We start from the raw sequence: 19,581 nt of genomic DNA, 5'->3' as shown, positions 1-19,581 counted from the left end.
TCTTATTACCTCTTAACTGGTTATAGGTACCTTTCTCAAGTAGCATCTGTAAAGGTAACTTGTTACTGAATATTCAATGCATCTCTTTCTCCAATAGATGAATTCAAAGGACATTCTTTACTACAAGCAGCAAGAGAGGCAGATCTAGCCAAAGTGAAAAAGACACTTGCTTTGGAGATCATCAATTTTAAGCAGCCACAGTCACATGAGACTGCACTGGTGAGATTATAGAGTCAATCCTCGTCTTTTACAATAAATGTGATGGTAGTGCTAGTTGAGTGGGTTTATTTCTACATTATGAAAATCTATTCATCATCTGAGATAGAGGATTTGCTATCAAACACTTTATATATTAAAAATATTTCACCATTACAGAAATAACACCATATAATTTTTAGCACTTATTTTTTCTTTTTTCCTAGTAGATCACAGAAACCTTCTGGCCAGAGCATACCTGTCCTTGTTTCACTTCTCTTCTGCTTTTCTCCCCCATTAGCCTATTTTATTGTTGACCAGTTAAGTTTTTGCTGGGGTTGAAAAGCTCTATATGGAACATATTCTTATATGTTCCATATAGAGCCTTTTTTCCATATTCTTATATTCATTATATGGAACTATTCCAAGAGCTTTATTGCATATTTGTTACATAATTTGTAACTGGCTGCATAACAGACTTGCTGTTATGTTAAGTATGTTCAGTACACACTGAAATGGAAGAAGAAACAATTTTCAAAGGCTTGATAAAATAAAGCAGTGGAATCTTAATGGAACCCTTTGGTATCCCTCTGAAGAAGGCTAAGATGTTTAAAGCCCTTTCCCTTAACCTCCTTTGGGCATTGCATGCTATACTTGTCCTGATATCTTGTTAATGCATTTGGGAATTTACTACTTTTTTGGTGACAAATAGCAGTAAAATGAAAATTGTTTTTTTCTGATGAGAATAATTTAGCATTATTCACTTGCTCGTATTTTGTTTGGTATGTTAAATGTTCAGGAAGAAATATGATGTGTTTTGTTTGTAAATTCTGTAGTCTGATGTTTAGCAGAATAATTAAGAGATGAAGTCTTTGATCTCAAAGCTCTTTTTCATCTGTGTAGTTGAAATAGTACTTTATATTTACTTTTTTGCAGCACTGTGCTGTGGCTGCTGTGCATCCCAAGCGGAAGCAAGTTACAGAATTATTGCTCAGGAAAGGAGCGAATGTTAATGAGAAAAACAAAGAGTAGGTTTCTGAAATTTTCAACTTTTTTCAAAGGACTCAGTCATACTAGGAGCATAAAACTAATATCTTTTTTTTTTTTGTCTAGTTTCATGACACCTTTGCATGTTGCAGCTGAGAAAGCCCATAACGATGTCATGGAAGTTCTGCATAAACATGGAGCAAAGGTAAATATGCTTAAATGCATGTAATTTACGGCAGAAGGCAAGAGGGAATGTTATATTGGTTAAATACAGTTTTAGTTTTTGTGATAGTTGTTGCATTTTCTTCTGTATGTCTTGTACTTCTCATGTTAACCATGAAGGGTGTTTATCCTAAATCATTACAGGATATTCAGGAACCCCATTTAAAAATTAAGTCTTCTCTCCAAGTAACTGAATATAGGCTTTAGGTGTTTAGATTACTCATTTTTAATGAATCTTCAAGTGCCATGACAGTATCTTTGAAGGTGGTGCTTTGTTTAAAAAAAAAAAAAATAAGGTGGCGAACTAATGAAAAAGTGGCTTCCATCCTGTTTTGTTGTATTGCTGGATGGTTGGATATATCTTATAGCTAGCTCCTTGCCTGAACTTACAGATACATGGGAAAATTAATATGTTCAGAAAGACATCGGGCTTTCTAGTGGTACAGAAAACAGGGATTAAAGTCTTCTAAACTGGAATGATTGTTGTAAAAATAAAAAATAATAATAATAAAAAAGGACCTGCAATAATGCAAGTTCACTAATATCTTGGGCAAATGTAGAAACGTCATGGATGCTATTTGGTTTATTGTATTTCTAAAAGATACTGTTGAAACCATTCTTCTCCAAGAGAGAACAAGCTGCTTTAAAGTTATGTTTGCATGACAGAAGATAGAGTCCGTCTTTATGTTGGTAGCAGAAATGGCTTCGTTCTGCTCTGCTAGAAGGATCTAGCTTTATGGATCTTTACATAATATAATTATTTCTGTATGTTGGAGTAGCAAGTTTCAAGACTCTGACTCTGGAAATATTTGCCATCTACCTAGACCCGTGCAACAGAATCAAATGCTTTTGAATAACCTCACTGTATACTATAATTGTGAACGTGCTGCTCAGGCACATAGTTCAGTGGTAGACTTGATAGTATTAATTTGATGGTTGGACCTGATGGTCTTAAGGGTCTCTTCCAGCGTACATTATTCCATGATTTCCTTCCAAGATTTCAAACTTGGTGAGGGTGCATTCAATCCCACTGTCTATGTCACTGATAAAAATATTAAACAGCACTGGTCCCAGGACAGACCCCTGATCCCCAATCAGAGGGAAGGCCAACATGGCAGATGACATGGTGGATGTCTGTTAGGGACTATCCAAGCAGGATGAAGAGGCAGATGAAATGTTCTATAAGCAGCTGGAAGAAGTCTCACAGTCTCTAGATCTTGTTCTCGTGGGGGTCTTCAACTTACCAGATGTCTGCTGGAAGTACAATATAGCAGAGGGGAAAATTTAGGAGGCTTCTGAAATGTGTGGAAGATAATTTCCTGACACAGCTGCTGAGTGAGCCAACCGGGGAAGACACCTCTCTGGACCTTTTGCTTGCAAACATAGAAGGGCTTGTGTTGGATATGAAGGTTGGTGGTTGTCTTGGGCATAGTGATCACAAAATAGTAAGAGTTTTTGATTCTTGGAAAAGCAAATAGGTAGGGGGGTTAGCAACAAAAGGAAGACTAAGGAAAAGCTCCATCCTGTATTGGATGTGAGGTGAAACATAGTGACAAAGGATGAAGAAAAGGCTGAGTTGCTTAATGCTTTCTTTGCTTCAGTCTTTAAAAGTAAGACCAGTTGTTCTCTGAGCACCCAGCCCCCTGACTTGGAATATAGGGGCAGGGAGCAGAATGAAGACCCCATAATCTAAGAGGAAGTGGTTAGTGACCTGATACACCACTTAAATGCAGGCAAGTCTGGGGGACCAGATGCGATCCACACAAGGGTATAGGTATATCACCAAGCCCCTTTCCATCATTTATCAGCAGTCCTGGCTATATGGGGAGGTCCCAGTTGACTGGAGGCTAGCAAATGTGACACCCATCTACAAGAAGGGCCAGAAGGAGGACCCAGGGAACTAAAGGCCTGTCAGTCTGACTTTGGTGCCAGGGAAAGGTTATGGAGCAGATCATCTTGAGTGCCATCACAGGACAGACACAGGACAACCAGGTGATCAGGCCTGGTCAGCATGGGTTTATGAAAGGCAGGTCCCACTTAACTAACCTGATCTCCTTATATGACAAGGTGACCCACTTAGTGGATGAGGGAGAGGCTGTGGATTTTGTCTACCTAGACTTTAGTAAAGCTTCTGACACCGTTTCCCACAGCATTCTCCTCAAGAAACTGGCTGCTCAGGCTTAGACGGGCATACGCTTTGCTGGGTGAAGAACTGTTTGAGTGGCTGGGCCCAAGGAGTTGTGGTGAACAGAGCTAAATCCAGATGGCAAACAGTCAAAAGTGGTATCCTCCAGGGCTCAGTACTGGCCCCAGTTCTATTCAGTATCTTTATTAATGATCTTGGATGAGGGGATCCAGTGCACCCTCAGTAAGTCTGCAGATGACACCAAGTTGGGTGGGAGTGCTGATCTGCTTGAGGGTAGGAAGGCTTTGCAGAGAGATCTGGATAGGCTGGACCGACGGGCTGAGGCCAACTGTATGAGGTTCAACAAGGCCAAGTGCCAGGTCCTGCAGCTGGGGCACAACAACCCAATGCAATACCACAGGCTGTGGGAAGAGTGGCTGGAAAGCTGACTAGCAGAAAAGGACCTGGGGTGTTGGTCAATAGCCAGCTGAATACAAGCCGTTAGTGTGCTCAGGTGGCCAAGAAAGTCAAACAGCATCCTGGCTTGTATCAGAAATGGTGTGGCCAGCAGGACTAGGGAAGTGATCGTCCCCTTGTACTCGGCTCTGGTGAGGCCGCACCTCGAGCACTGTGTTCGGCTTTGGGCCCCTCACTACAAGAAGGACATCGAGGTGCTGGAGTATGTGCAGAGAAGGGCTACGAAGCTGGTGCAGGGTCCAGAGAACAGGTCTTAGAGGAGCAGCTGAGGGAACTGGGGTTGTTTAGCCTAGAGAAAAGGAGGCTTGGAGGAGACCTTTTTGTTACCTACAGCTACCTCAAAGGAGGTCGTAGCAGGGTGGGGGATTGGTCTCCCAAGCACCAAGTGACAGGACAAGAGGAAATGGCCTCAAGTTGCACCAGGGGAGGCTTAGGTTTGAAATTAGAAAAAAAATTCTTCACTGCCAGGGTTGTGAAGCATTGGAACAGGCTGCTCCGGGTTGAGTCACCATCCCTGGAGGTTTTTAAAAAACATCTAGCTGTGGTGCTTAGGGACGTGGTTTAGCGATAGGCTTGGCAGTGCTGGGTTAACGGTTGGACTTGATGATCTTAGACGTCTTCCAACCTAGTGACTCTGTGATTCTACTCTGTGAATATTGCTGTAGCTCTTTGAGCTCTTGGAGACAGCAGCAGTGCAGGGAGGAAAATTCTCTTCAGTGTCTGATGATACATGACCATTTTGATTTCTCGACTGAATATATATCCAGGATGAGGAAAATGAAATAACAGAAGGGATTATGCATGGGAAATGCCATATAGGGTGGTATCTGTCCATGAAAAGCCTTACTTAAACTCACTTTTAATTTGAGAACTGCGTTCTGCTTTTATGTTTTAGTTTGAGTAATGGACTGACTGTGTATGTACTAAAAGGTGAAGAAACCAGATCCAGAGACAGTGTGATGTGGAATAAAAGCCGTCAAATCTGTTATTTTTAACTCCTTGCAGATTTGCCTGTAAAGTAATTAAGAACTACAACCTTTTCATTTCAGGCTGCTTATAAGGAGGACCAGTTGAATATTTCTCGTTTGTTTACTTAGTGCAGCTTGAATGATTTGTCTTCTCAGCATGCAGTAAGGCAGTGCAGCTTGGATATTTGATATTTTGTCAGAATTTAAACTTTAACTTTGAATGTGAAAGGGTGTATGTTTTTAGACCTAGTATTGAACAGTTGTTAATCCAGACAGATGTCTTAACAGGTATGATTTTAAGGAGAGTTTAATCTCTATTTGTATTTCTTTCAGGAATTAGATTTATATTGGCATCTCCTGATTGTCAGGTTGTTTTAAATATTCAAATTGATTTTCATTTGGAAATAAATCCTGCTGCATTCAGCCTTAGTGCAATACATTCTTGGGTTCATTTTAGACAAGTGCTGCATGATTGGTGAGAGCAGATCTGCTTCAAAGTGGAGGTACTACCATTGAAATTGCCCTGCAAAGTCTAATTCTCTTTCCTGAGGGAAAGAACAGCGTCATTTGGTGTCTGCGTTCCTCATGGTCGGCTGCAGCCCTCTTCGTCCCAGAAGTGAACAGGCATGTCTTCAAATGGCAGCAGTTTTTCTGCCCCAAGAGTTGATTGTTGGCAAAGATAATTATTTGGAGGTGAAAGGAGACCTGCGTAAGATAATATTAACATTTTCCCAGGTCACAGTTGGTACGGTGTGGGTGTCTTGCTAAGCAAAGAGCTTTTATTTAAAACAAAACTTTTAGGAGAATCCCATGAGAGTGTCATGAGCTGAGCACGGTCAGAGGAAAGCAGAACTGTTCTCCTAATCAATCTCACTGTGTGGGGGGTTTGTGATCTAAGAGATTCGTACCTCACCAGCCTGTAGAATTGTTCAGAGATACAAAAGATTTTCAGACAATATCAAATCACAGACCACTTTATTTATGTGGTAGCTCTTTGTTATTTCCTATGGCTTGATATTGCTGTATTGCAGGTATTTATATATTTTTAACACTCTCAGGTAATAGATATTGGCTATGTAGTTACCTCCTCCCAGATTTAATTTCATGGAAATACAGTCTTAACCAGAATGTTTTTTCACTAGTTTTCATGGAAAGGTAGTAGAATTTGCAGGCTGCATTTTAGGTGAGAAAACCTAGAAAAACCCTTGACTGCTGCCATCACAAAAATTTTGAGAAGGTAAAAGGTAAAAATGTTGTTTTTTACAGTAACAGAGTCTATTATGCATGCAGTTCACAGCCTGCAGTCTGTAGGCTTGGAAACAGATAACAGGTTCTCAGTTACTGCAGAGAATACAGAGTAGTTCTATATTTCATAGTGATTAAAAAAAAAAAAAAGGAAAAAAAGCTGTTGGACATCTGCATTTAAGTTTGTCATGAATGGTTGCTAGGTACAAAGTATCTTCTTGAAAGGTTATTTTCTATATTTTTTTTCCTTCTTCTTAAAACTATTATTCTCTTCCTTTCTCTGATACTGAGCCCATGGCAATGCTGCCAGTTATTTAGATTCTCTGTTAGATCTTGATAGATAGGTTTCCATTATTATTACTCCATTTTGTCTGCTTATATACTCTTATATTGGATAGATTTCTATCCACTTTAACTTAATATTTCTGTAAAATTACAAACAACGGACTGTGTATACATCTTCTTTCACCACCCCTCTCCCACACACCCTTAGAATTCTTAATCTGACATCTTTGTTTTAATTCTTGGTAGTGAGTGTTAATTCCTCTTCTGAGGATGACAGATAATAGTATCTTTAAAGGTAGATGATCTTTGAATTGTTTAGTTAATTATTTACCTCTTTCTCTTCTTCTGTGAGAGTTGTTTTTGCACAAGGTTAATCTTTGTCAAATTTGTCAAGAGTTTGATCGCTATTTCAAGTATGGTTTTGGGGATCCTGTGTTTTGTAATAGCCATGCAAACAAATAACCTGTTTTTTTTTAAGACAAGAAAGCATCTGCAGAAAATTATCTTTGCATTGGAGTGTTTATGTATTTTGTCATTTGGTTGCGTTTAGTTGCAGCACAGATAAACTTATATGCCAAGAAGTTCCTGTTACTGCTCTTCTTATTAAGGGCATGGAGAGGTGCAGGCTTTTAATTCTAATAATGTTTTATATTGTTGCTGATTTTTCAGATGAATGCACTGGACACACTTGGTCAAACAGCATTGCACAGGGCTGCTTTAGCAGGTCACTTGCAAACCTGCCGGCTCCTGCTGAATTATGGCTCTGATCCCTCCATCATCTCTTTACAAGGCTTCACAGCAGCACAGATGGGAAACGAAGCAGTGCAACAGATACTAAGTGGTAGGTAAAAATTAAGGCTTGGATATTTGAACTTCAGCTTCTCCCTGTCTTTTAAAGCTGTGGATCTTATTTCCTTTTCAACGCAAGAGACTTAATATAGTTTCTTCATCCCTCCCTTCTGCCATTATGTGCACACATCTACGTTGTTCTGTGTGATGCTTTTTTAGGAAACAGACTCACAGCTGCTCAATTCAGAGCTTTTGTGCAAAATGGGGATAAAATATCTTGTGGATTTATATCATGCTGTTGTATGGGAATATTAAAGGAAGTCAGGTCAATTTTTTAATTTTTTTTAATAACAAGTTCCAAGGAAACTAAAATATTGACAAACATGAGAACCCTTTTTCCTCTCATCAGCTACCCTTTGGGTACTCCATACTTTAGCAGTCAAAAGTAGAATGTTACTTGTGTTTTACAGAGTGGGAGCAGAGTCCTGTGAGATAAAGGCACTTGCATCAGATATAAAAACAACCTAAGTATTTATGCGATCAGTAATTAGAGGGTATGATGTTTATGGTTCTCTTATAAAAGATCCCAGGGTTAACAGTTTGGGGATTTTTTCTAACAGCGTAACCACTTCCTAAAGAGAATTTCTGGTCTTTGGTTCCAGGCCCCTCACCAGCTTCGTAGCAAGTACAAAGTGCAAAGGTATTAATTCAGGTGCTGAAATGAGCATGTTTAATTCTGGGTGTGCAGTGGGGCTTCTTGCAGTTTGCTGAAGTAGATGAGAAGGTGCTTTTGAACTTCATCAAATCTTTGAATCCGTCCCAGTGAACGCATAGGTTTTTTGAATGCAGAAACGTCGTTCTTACCATACATGGGATTAGCAACACATTGAAATTCCATTGGGCAGAATGATGTCAGCTCTAGAGCCTAAATCTGACTTTTACACTGAAACTAAGGCTCCTTATTCAGCTATTTAGGCAATATGAACTTGAACTTCACTACTCCTGTAGCATTTTTACAGATGCCAGCAGACGTCTTCCTAGTTTGAAAAAATCGAGCACAAGTTAATATAACTTAATAACCCTAAAACTTCTTTTTCTGTATGTAGAAAGTACACCTGTGCGTACTTCTGACGTGGATTATCGGTTATTAGAAGCATCTAAAGCTGGAGATTTGGAAACTGTGAAGGTAGGTTTGAGCAACTCCTATTAATTTTTCATTTTATTGTTGTGCAAGGCTCATGAAAGCCTCTGCTACAAGGGTTGTGGACGTCATGCCCAGTGGATGATAAATCATAAAAAATGTGAAGGAAGATCTCTTAATATTTTTTCTGATAAGCTGGGCATTGAGATGTGCTGAGGTGTTTCTCTGAGTTGTGAATTCTCTGAGAATTATCGCTCATACAGCCATAATTCCTTGATAAGGACCCCGTGAGCCTGAGAATCACGGTTTAATAGAAACAAGCCTTAGGTGTGTGATTCAATCAGAAGGCAAGCAAACAAGTTAGCAGGTAACAGACTTAATGTTTTAAGCCATCCTTATCTGAAGAAGATTAACAGTCATGCCATGGAATGCCAGCGTCACAGGAAGGTTTGGTCTTCTCTTTCATACTTGATCGATGGGCAAAATAGCCTGCAGATAGACCATTCTGCACAGTCTCACCTTGAACTTCAATGCATCAATATTAATACACATTAATATCCAAACAGCACCTGTTTTGTGCACCAGCAGCTCTTTTGACTGCCAAATTCAATATTTCTAGTTTTATGAAGACAGCATGAGATGGAAATGGTGGCTCGTCTGGAGAAACTTACATGGGCTTACATGGCTTGTCTGGAGAAACTTATCTGGCACTCGATAATTCATTTTTACCCTTCTAATATGTTACGAATGTCTTCATACTGCTTCCATCATTTAAGACCTATTTGTTAGAAAAGTACTTTCATACATTTAGAGAAGCTTTATTTTTAATTCTGTTTATATGGAAAGAAATTTCCGGAAACTTAACTTCTAAAAAATGGTATATACAAATAAATGGACCAAATTTTCTGTTAGGGTATTTGATGGGGGCTAGTTCTTTTTGTGTATTTTCTAGTTACTTTGGTTTTTTTGTGTGTGTTTTTTTTTTGTGTTTTGGTTTTGTTTTTTTGTTTTGTTTTGTTTCTTTTTTAGTTCAGTAGTAGATGTTGGTTTCTTCTTTTGTCTTCCAGCAACTTTGCAGCCCTCAGAATGTGAATTGTAGGGATTTGGAAGGCCGTCATTCGACACCACTGCACTTTGCTGCAGGATATAACCGTGTATCAGTGGTGGAGTATCTGTTGCATCATGGGGCAGATGTGCATGCCAAAGATAAAGGGTACATTTTCATTCCATTATGTGCTCCAATGGTTTCAGTTAGTATGAGATTTCTACCCCCTCTGTTCATTTGGGTTCAGATTTCAGCAACCATCATATTTTTTTCTCTTGAAAAGTTTTCTTTTTTTCTTCTTATTCCTCATTGTTCCTGAAGTTCGTTGTAGGGAGACTGTGGACTATTAAAGTTACATTTAACTTTCTGGGAAAGCCACAGTCAAGCACATATCGGGTCGATGTAATCCTTGATCCTTCTCTTCCCCCTTTTGTCCATTTCAGAGACTTTTGCTGTGCTTAAAAGCAGCCTCTCAGTTATTTCAGGTGACAAATTAGTTTTGAATTGTCTGAGATAAAATACAAGGGTCATTTATCTAATTCTGTTAGTTAGCTTTTATTATTAACTAGTTATTTATTCAGTTAAATAAGATAAATCATTTACACTTTTTTCATTATTCGCAAATTGATCGTGTAGGATAGTGTGATTGTGTTTGATCTTTCATTCCAATATGTTGGGCTTCAGGGCAGGCTAAAACATTTCCAATACTGAATTTTTAGGCTCTCCCTTGAAAGTAATATTTGGGCATCTTTCTGTGGTATCAGCTGTGCTAATATAGTACTAATAACTGTGCTTCAAATCTGTTGTATAGCTGTATACTTCTTCTGAAATTTACACTCTAATATTCAAAATCAGAATGTAATGATTCTTGCAATTTATTTTTTTTGCCGCTGTTAACAGTATTGAAGTTGCTTGAAGCGCTAGCAACATTGGTGCTTGTTAAGCATTTAGAAGTCTCCTATATGGGATGTGAAGAAGGATGATTATGTTCATTTCATTGATATTTTAATAGCAAGGAAATAAAGCCATGAAAATTGGAGGCTGAAAGATGCAGATTACGGTCCAGTGGGAGTGGGTATTTTATCTATTGAAATTTTGTATGATTGCATGTTGGATTTTATTGTCTGTAGCTACTAAAAAAACTTTCTCTTTGATTAGTGGCTTAGTACCCCTGCATAATGCCTGTTCTTATGGACACTACGAAGTGGCTGAACTCTTAGTGAGGCATGGTGCTTCTGTCAATGTAGCAGACCTGTGGAAATTCACTCCTCTACATGAAGCAGCTGCAAAAGGAAAATATGAAATCTGCAAACTGCTATTAAAAGTAAGTGATCTGGAGTTCTCAAATATGTCTTTAAATGTGTTTATGTTTTGTTTTTTGCTGGAGATCAGAATCAAAGTTAATTGCATTCAGTGAGTTCTTTATGGTTCTTTCAGTATTTTCATTGTACAATTGTCAGATAGTTTGTGCAATGTCTGTTCACTTACAAAGAATCATCAGAATGGTTACTTTTTCTAGTAGGTTTATTAACTTGCTCTAGCATGGCTTGCTGCTACCATTAGCAAAGTATGACAAGACTCTCAAACTGGAAAAAAATGAATTTGTTTAAAAAAAATACACAAACCCTTACCCTATTCATCCCTGTCTGGAACAGTTCATGCAGTTAAGTGAAACTTTGTGAATAGTTATGCAAGAGTGTGTTACCTAGCAATAAGTGAAGGTGGGTTTTACATGGTGCTTGACATATGAAAGATTTTAAATTGTTAATGTATAATCTGTCAAGCTTCTGGAGGAAATGAAGATTAATGTACTGTGGATTCATTATAATCAGAAGAAGCTGTAAAACACATGAGATAATGCCAACGTGTTTCCATGAATTTGAGAGATTTTTTAACATAAGGTCATAACCTATCTTGGGATGGTAAAAGAGGGTTCTAGAGGGGGTTTTCTTACCAATGCTCTTGCCTGGTTTAGCCCTGTGGTTTCATGTCTCTCTGAAGTTCAGCATTTAAAATATGAATATGGGTAGTCTTAAAAGGTTCTTCCCCTTGCACTGCTTTTTCTTTTACTGCTGCAGAGCCCCACTATTTCTCACCTATCTCATCAATTAATTCATTTGATTACCCAAAAAACATTTGGAGGGATAGCACATCAGTGTGAAACACATCTGCAGTGGAAACCAGAAGGTATTCAGAAATACCTGTGGAGTAGGCACAGTGATGGCCCTGGTAGTACCACCTGAACACCAAAGTTAGCTCAAGCTATAGGAGCATTCATAATCTGTCAAGCATAGTGTTGCTTCATAGGCACTGGAGGTCTCTGGAGTTTTCTTACCATTTCATTAGGAACATATCCATCTTTTATGTTCAGCTTGAAGGGTCTCGAATGAATGTACACAGGAAATAAAGAAATGGTGAAATACTGCTTTTAGAAATCACTCTTGCACGACAGCTAATGTGCCCTTAAGATGACACAGTTTTGTAAAGGCTCTGGGTGTTCATGCTTACACTGCAGTTTACTCAGGGCTTTTACTGCTGTGTGTCTCATGCCAGCTGGCAGTGCTGTCGGTTCTGCTGAGCTGTGGATGTTCAGGTTGACTTCTCCTGACTTGTGCTCTTCCTGTCCTGTGTTGCTTAAAGAATGAAACAATAACATACAGACATTTCTGGAGAGACTTTCTTTTTCAACACCTTGCTTTAAAATAACGCCTTCATTTGCATCTTTGCCTTTGAAGGAGTCTGAGAGGATACTACGTCTTCACTTAGATATGTATTCTGGAAAGTATCTCAATAGTTCCATTTTTGATGTATTTAAAATTAAGGGATCTAAGCTTGAATCTGGGAGAAGTTATTGCAGTTTTTAAAAGGTTTTGTGAAAAAAAAAAAAGTTATTTTCCCAAAAGCACTAGAAATGTGGAGTTCTGTGTAATCAATACTGTCCCTTTCTGTCCCTTGCTGCTTACCCTTTTCACCCTGAACATTGCTGTAATCCTTGTAAGTACAAGGCAGTTGATTCCTTCTGCTCTCCTCATCCGCAGTCATTCTCTGTGGATCGTATTAGCACATCTTTGCCAGCATCACCAGTGAGAAATGGCAGGGTAGACTTGCTGCTGGTGGATAGATCACTGTGCTTGATTATTCTGAAGGAGCCAGCCAGAGAACTACAACACCAGCCCATGCCTTACCTGTATTTATTTTCCCCACTGCTGCTGGCAGTGAACAAGAACAGAGCTGTCCTCCCACAAAATGGTACATAGACATGACTCATGCCATATGCTGTACATGTTTCTTCCCCTCCTTGCCCCGTGACCCAGTACGGTGTTCTTATCAGTGACTGGTTGGCGTGTTTTACTAGTGCAGGTATACTCCAACAGTCTTCCAAATCCACTTTCTCCACTGTCCCTCCTAAATGTTCTCTTTACTGCTTTGCAGGACCTGTAAACTGCTTAAGATGGTGCTGTTACATAACAGAAAGCGTAGAAATGAGTATTTTTCTATTTACTATCTCAAACAAGTGCCTTTCGATAGCAGCGTGGTATTTAGTGACATGGCCTGACTTCACAAGGTGAGGATGGCATACTGAGGAAACACATGAGCAAACCAGTTTGAAGGAGTAGGGCAGGGCTGATACCAACAGGTAAAATACCAGCAGGTATTACCAGCAGGGCAAATACCAACAGGTATTTGCAGTGTGAAGCTTTTTTTTAGCATCTTCTGTGGCATTGGGATATGACTATATGCAGGGTGTGTTCTTGAAGCTACTTCAGTTGCAAGAAAGACATTGGCAGCTCTCACAGAGCACTGCCATTCCTGCCTGTGGACCTGAGATTCATACGGGTGTGCTGCAGACCAACACATTAGGCTTTAGCTCCTGAGTTTATTGTATACAACTGTATACATACGGACATAAGCAGTTGCTACTTCATGATGGCAGATTGGCAAAATCCCTCACTTCCTATCCAGTGCCACAAAATAATGATGTGCTTACATGTGCTGCTCATGGTTGTGACAGTAGTATTCCACTTTGCTCTTTGCAGCATGGAGCTGATCCAACAAAAAAGAATCGAGACGGGAACACTCCTCTAGATTTGGTGAAAGAAGGAGACACAGATATCCAGGACTTACTGCGAGGAGATGCTGCTTTGCTCGACGCTGCCAAGAAAGGGTGCCTGGCACGAGTGCAGAAGCTGTGTACTCAAGAAAATATCAATTGCAGAGACACCCAGGGAAGAAATTCAACTCCGCTACATCTTGCAGGTGGGTGACTTACCAGCTTTCACAGAATCAGAGAATGATTAAGATTGGAAGGGACCTCTGGAAGTAATCTGCTCCAACCCCTCTGCTCAAGCAGGAACACCTAGAGCAGGTTGTCCAGGAGCATGTCCAGGTGGCTTTTGAAGGTCTCCAAGGAGGGAGATTTTTGTTTGGTTTAGCTCTCCTAATACTCAGTTTCTTTTCTTGTGTCCTTTCTACAGCTGGTTACAACAATTTGGAAGTCGCTGAATACCTTCTTGAGCACGGTGCTGATGTTAATGCCCAGGACAAAGGAGGATTAATACCCCTACATAATGCAGCATCCTATGGGGTAGGTACAGGTACTTTTGCTTGTGAGCAGACCAACAGAGAACTCATAAAAAAACATATTCAAAGCTGGTTATTTTGCAGTTGTCTTGCTGTGAACAAATTTAGCCTCTGATGGCATCAAATACTTGTTGGGTTAAGTTGCTGTTGTGAATCCTGTTTGCAGTCCTATAGATCTAACTAAACAGTACAGATTCAGGTTTAGCAGTTTAGAAAGACCGCTAGCAGGTAACCTTTATGCAAGCAAGCGGATGTAAAGCATTGAAAAGCATTAAATTTGGGGTGACTGCTGAAACAGGCAAGATCTCAAGTTGGTGCTGAAAGACTTGTATGAAAGGAAGAGGGGATCATATCCAGGTGATGGCAGGGAAGTGAAAGTCTGTTAGAGCTGGTCTCTGGCAGGGAGCTACTGCCAAGCAGGACAGGCTATGAGTCTACAGCATGGAAGCTGCCATGTAGCACAACCCAGGGGTGCTATCAATCTATGATAGAAGGAGGGTCAGCTTCCAAAATAGACAATGCTGAACTGTTGAAAGGCTGCTACCAAGTTTGCAGTATGAGTGTTGCCCTGGGGGACGTCTGCCACAGTGGGGCTGCAATAGGTGATTCAAACCATTTTGGATGAGGCAGGCCCTCTTTTCTCCATCTGTGCATGTACCACTTGCACAGGTGCCTGATAGATTGATTTTAAACAGACGTTAATTGTGGATGAGGTGAGAAAGAAACGTCTTGCGAGCAGTTGTACAGAGATGGTGCATGAGAAGATCCCAGGAGCATGCTTATGGTTAGAGAGAGGACATGAAGCTCAAAAAACAGTGGTTTTGATGGTCTAATGATATGCTTTTCCATTTCTTCATGGCTGTGGCACAAGAAGAGCAAAATGTTGTAGAGGTGATCTTAATGGATCCACAGTACACTTTTTTTGGAGAGCCACGTGGAAAAAAGAAAAAGAAGTGCAGGGTTCACCATGTTTCTAAGCAGAATGTATCAATAAAATACAGCCTGCATCATTTGCATTGATTCTCTATGTCAGTCTGGGCTTCCAGTGTCCTAAAAAGCAAAAAGTTCCAAATACTGGTTTAGAAATGCCATACAGAATGCTTTTATACTGCTGGGTCCTAATACCAAGCAATATTGTTCATCAGCATCTACCGTAAGTACTAAATGCCCAGGACATTGCTTAGATGTAGAGATATATTCTGATGTGAAGATTGTGCTCTTTTAGAGCACAGCAAACCAAAGCACATGTTCTAAGTGAAGGTAGAATGTTCCTTACTGGCACGTGGCAATATTAGATTGATTCAAGATGACAATCATAAAAAAAAAATCATAATGCCAATCTCATTTGGTTGCCTTGCTTTTTGTAGGAAAAGTGAATGAGGCTGTTCTGATGCTCTTCTGTATGCTTTTCCTGTGGTGCCCCACACTTCTGAGCTGTCATCAGCCCACTCAGATCTCTCTAATGGGAGGTAGAGAGGAGAAGAGTACTGGTTTCAGATGTTCATTGCTGGCAGGTTTCACAGACCAAACCTTTTCCTCATAAAGTATTTTCTCTTCGGTTCTCCCACCTGGTGCTTCATTCAGCATGTCCTTCAGTAGGGTTTCATGTCATGTGGCAGAGAAGACACAGGAACAGCAATTGCTTTAAAAGTCTGGAAGACGGGAAAAATAATGTCAGCAGTCTTTTCAAACCACAGTTATTCAGAGAGCAAGCTTTTTCCTAGGGCTGCTGAGAGGCACTTAATTGCTGTTGAGAGGGAGAGTGAAATCCATTGGCAAAAGTATTTGTGCTTCTGCTTACAAGTTGCATGTTTCATGCTCCTACCTACTCACTCTGACTACCTGCTTTTTTATTTCTAAGCTATATTCCACAAGTAATTTTAGTGGTCAAAGAGAGGGAAAAAAAATATTCTCCAGTTTTCTGTTTTCTTATTCCAACACAGGAAACTTCAGAGATGGATATTGATGGAAGCGTGAGGTTGTAAGATCATTACTTTTATAGCGCCTGTAAAATAGCTGTCCCCTTACAACATAGTGAGTTTTATCAATTACATTTCTCTCACAAAATATGATTGGAGAAAGAACAAGTTTGTGTTGCCTTGGATGGGTTCAAGGTCCTGCAAGAAAGACAGTTCAGTAAAGCTCTGCATGCAAACATCTGCGTGGTGGCTCAGCAGTACAACACATTGGTGTTTAGAGCTTCTAGTGTAGTATCACAAATGTTGCAGCACCATAAATTTATGTTTCCGGTTCAAATCTCTACAAATGTTTTGAAAGCTAAGTCTATAGATGTTATGCTGGGTAATGTATCAGGTCTGATCCTGCAGCTGGCACATACTACTTAGCATGTCCTTTGGGTGATTTGGCACAAAGATAATTCTGTGCCTTTGCTTGATCCCATATGTTTTATCAGTGTCATGTTGATCAAGGTATTCTTGTGTTTTCTAGCATGTGGATATTGCAGCATTGTTGATCAAATACAATACGTGTGTAAATGCAACAGATAAGTGGGCATTCACACCACTGCATGAAGCAGCACAAAAAGGAAGGACGCAGCTCTGTGCTCTGCTGTTAGCTCATGGAGCAGATCCAACCATGAAGAATCAAGAGGGTCAGACACCACTAGACCTGGCTACAGTAAGTTCTCGTTGGAGTGCTAGCTGCAGACTACTCTGGCAGATTTGCTCTGCACATTAAATGTATTTCTGTGCCTCCATGGCATCAGTGGTCCTCAGTTTTCACTGTGTTGAGGTAGAAGGGAATGAACATTTCCAGGATGTGTGTATTTGTGATTTGTTTTACCCACAGGTCCAGTCTGTTTTCTTTAGCTGAGACTTTAACATGGTTTGAGATTTAAGGTTTCCCTCTGCTTTCAAATTCGCTCCTGGGATCTGTCTTCTCATTTCCAGAAGTAAAGCTATCTGAAATGTCCTCAGTGATAGTCAGTCTGCGTACTGTTTGTAATTATTTCTTTGAACCCAGAAGGAAAATGAGATGAGGCAGAATGGGGTCATTTAGAGGATGATTATGTTCAGTGCCTGCATATTACCTCAGTTCTTTTTTTTGAAGAAGTCCAAAACAACATCCTAAGATTAGTGGGTGGCTGTCAAACCTTTTCTAAAACTGGCACCTGAAATTTTCTTGTTAGTGGTGGCAGTGGCAGCTGGTTAGAAAGCCTAGTAAGGTTGTGTGAATATGTATGTCCCAGCTTAAACATTCTTAATGGAATTGATACTGCAACCAAACGGGATGCTGTGGCCAGTTCTGGTGCAAGAATCTTTTAAAGGATGTTGATTCACTTAGGCAGAGTTCAAGATAAATCCTCCAGAATAATCTGAGCTCTGGGAAACCTGCTTTGTGACGAGAGATACAGGAAACCTATTTGATTTCTCTGTGGGAAAGTGAAGGTATTCTTAATCATGTTCTATGAGGACCTGCAAAGAGGAAATTCTTGAAGAATGAGGGTCCGGCTTAATTTAGTCAACAAAGACATTTTGCAATCCAATTTTAGCCAGGTTTATACTTGTCTTGTAGCCCCTGTCTTTTTTTTGTTTGTTTGTTTGTTTGTTTAAACACTGTAAGAGGTTATTATAGCAAATAATACATTGCTATAATATACTATGGGAACGGTGGAGTTTTTCCATTGAAATTTTGATCCAGTGCAAAATGCTCGACTAGTAATTGAGACCAGCAGAGAAACTGAGGTCGCATTGCATGGCCTAGGTTGCAGAGGATTTCCGATGAAGTTGCTGCATTGCTATTAACACCTGTGAAGTCACTCTGCCAGAAGGGAAATTAGATGAACTTTCTTACAGAGATTTAGAATTGGAGAACTCAATTCACATGTCTGAGCAATGAATCAGAATGTTCTTGCAACCATGAATTCCCATGTTACAAAAATTGGCAATTTTATTTTTAACTGGGGGAACAGAGTGATCAATTTAAAAAAAAAAAAAAAAAGAAGAAGAACAAACTCTTTGCAGAGGTCAGTGGCCTGTGGTATAACAGCACCTCACGTTGAATGATTTTGTGTTTTTCAGGCTGATGATATCCGAGCTTTGCTGATAGATGCGATGCCTCCAGAAGCTTTGCCTACGTGCTTTAAGCCTCAAGCTACTGTTGTTAGTGCCTCCCTGATCTCACCGGCATCTACACCATCCTGCCTCTCTGCTGCCAGCAGTATAGATAACCTCACTGGGCCACTGGCAGAACTAGCAGTAGGAGGGACATCAAATGCTGGCGATGGAGCGGCAGGAACTGAAAGGAAGGAGGGAGAAGGTGCATTTGCTGCTGGACAACTTTGCATTGCCAGAAGTACAGTAGTTTAGATTCACAACAGCTCTTGCTCTATCTGAAAAGTATTTCTGATTAGCCAGAAAATACTTCACCGCCTGAACTGTTGTCCACGTTGTAAAATGTCTGATGCTTGTTCTGTTTTCGTGTGCTCCTTCAGGAACGTTGTTGGCTATTCATCTGTTTGCTGTTGGTGATTAGGTCTGAGTACAAAGGCAGATCTTATTAGGTCCCCAGATGTATGTTGTTGATTTTATCCAGAAAATCCAATGAAAATTAGTTTGATGACAGAATTACGATAGTGAAAGCTGGGGGATTTCATTAAGGCTTTTTTAAACCTTTTGATTAGTAATCTAGAATACATGATCTGGCTGATTACATATAGCAAAAATACACCCAGTCTTCCTTTCCTTCTTCTTGCAGTATGTACCTCTGCCACAGATCATTTGTGCTTTTTAATATTTCATTCTGAGGGAGGGAATAGTGATGAGCTTTGCACAGAGGTTTCACACGATGGAAGTGATTTATTTCTTCTTGACATAGAAAAGTTGATTGTACAAAAAATCAGACTGGAATTTTAAGAAAAAAGTGATGGTTTATTTGTTTGTTTATTTAAATTCAGGCGCTTGGGCTAAAATGACTTGTTTTTCTTATTACAGTTTCTGGTCTTGACATGAACATCACCCAGTTCCTGAAAAGCCTGGGTCTTGAACACCTTCGGGACATCTTTGAGACAGAACAGGTAAGTGGCAAGTGTTTTTTGTGTTTTAAAGATAGACTAAGCTAATAAGCCTTATCCCTAATTTAAAAAGAATTGGTAAATGCTTTTCAATGAAGTAGAGATGAAAATCTCTGAGGCTGTTTGATTCAGGTATCAGCGGTTTTCACTTTCTTAAAAAAATGATGACTGCCAGTTTCTCAAGCTTACATTGCTTTAAGGTATTTGAGGCCTATTCTTATGTACTGTTTCTTAGATTTAACGTGTTACAGTTCAGTAGATTTTTTGTGTGAACAAGATGGACGGACACTAGTGGAAGTGAAAGGTACAAGTGCAGGAGACTGGATTTGATGTTGTGTTTCTTCTCAGGCCTCTGCTGCTAATCTTTCATGATGGGTCAGGAAACAAATAGTTGAAATGTAATGTGTTACAGAAAAATCTCCAAATGTTCCCATGAAATCTTACAGAGGTATCTCCCCAAAGTGAACGTGTTGTTATAATACTTTTTTT

At 39.8% G+C, this 19,581-nt stretch overlaps 1 protein-coding gene across 4 annotated transcripts in view; it reads left to right on the top strand.

Moving 5' to 3' along the window:
* The window catches only part of TNKS (tankyrase), a 120,132-nt gene that overhangs the window by 83,454 nt on the left and 17,097 nt on the right, over positions 1-19,581 (top strand). For 2 of the 4 annotated variants that reach the window (XM_066996344.1, XM_066996342.1), the window contains 12 exons: positions 98-219; positions 1,132-1,223; positions 1,309-1,387; positions 7,174-7,345; positions 8,400-8,479; positions 9,502-9,647; positions 10,638-10,803; positions 13,517-13,736; positions 13,955-14,064; positions 16,509-16,697; positions 18,101-18,338; positions 19,013-19,095. In XM_066996344.1, coding sequence (XP_066852445.1) covers positions 98-219; positions 1,132-1,223; positions 1,309-1,387; positions 7,174-7,345; positions 8,400-8,479; positions 9,502-9,647; positions 10,638-10,803; positions 13,517-13,736; positions 13,955-14,064; positions 16,509-16,697; positions 18,101-18,338; positions 19,013-19,095 — 1,697 coding nt within the window. Of the gene's footprint in view, positions 1-97; positions 220-1,131; positions 1,224-1,308; positions 1,388-7,173; positions 7,346-8,399; positions 8,480-9,501; positions 9,648-10,637; positions 10,804-13,516; positions 13,737-13,954; positions 14,065-16,508; positions 16,698-18,100; positions 18,375-19,012; positions 19,096-19,581 lie in introns of all 4 variants that reach the window. The other 2 variants (XM_066996343.1, XM_066996341.1) reach the window with 1 other exon arrangement.

Source organism: Anser cygnoides, chromosome 4 (assembly GCF_040182565.1).
Source record: "Anser cygnoides isolate HZ-2024a breed goose chromosome 4, Taihu_goose_T2T_genome, whole genome shotgun sequence".
In the NCBI taxonomy this organism is placed as follows: domain Eukaryota; kingdom Metazoa; phylum Chordata; class Aves; order Anseriformes; family Anatidae; genus Anser; species Anser cygnoides.
Note: the sequence above shows the minus strand (reverse complement) of the source record. Positions and strands in the feature narration are given on the sequence as shown.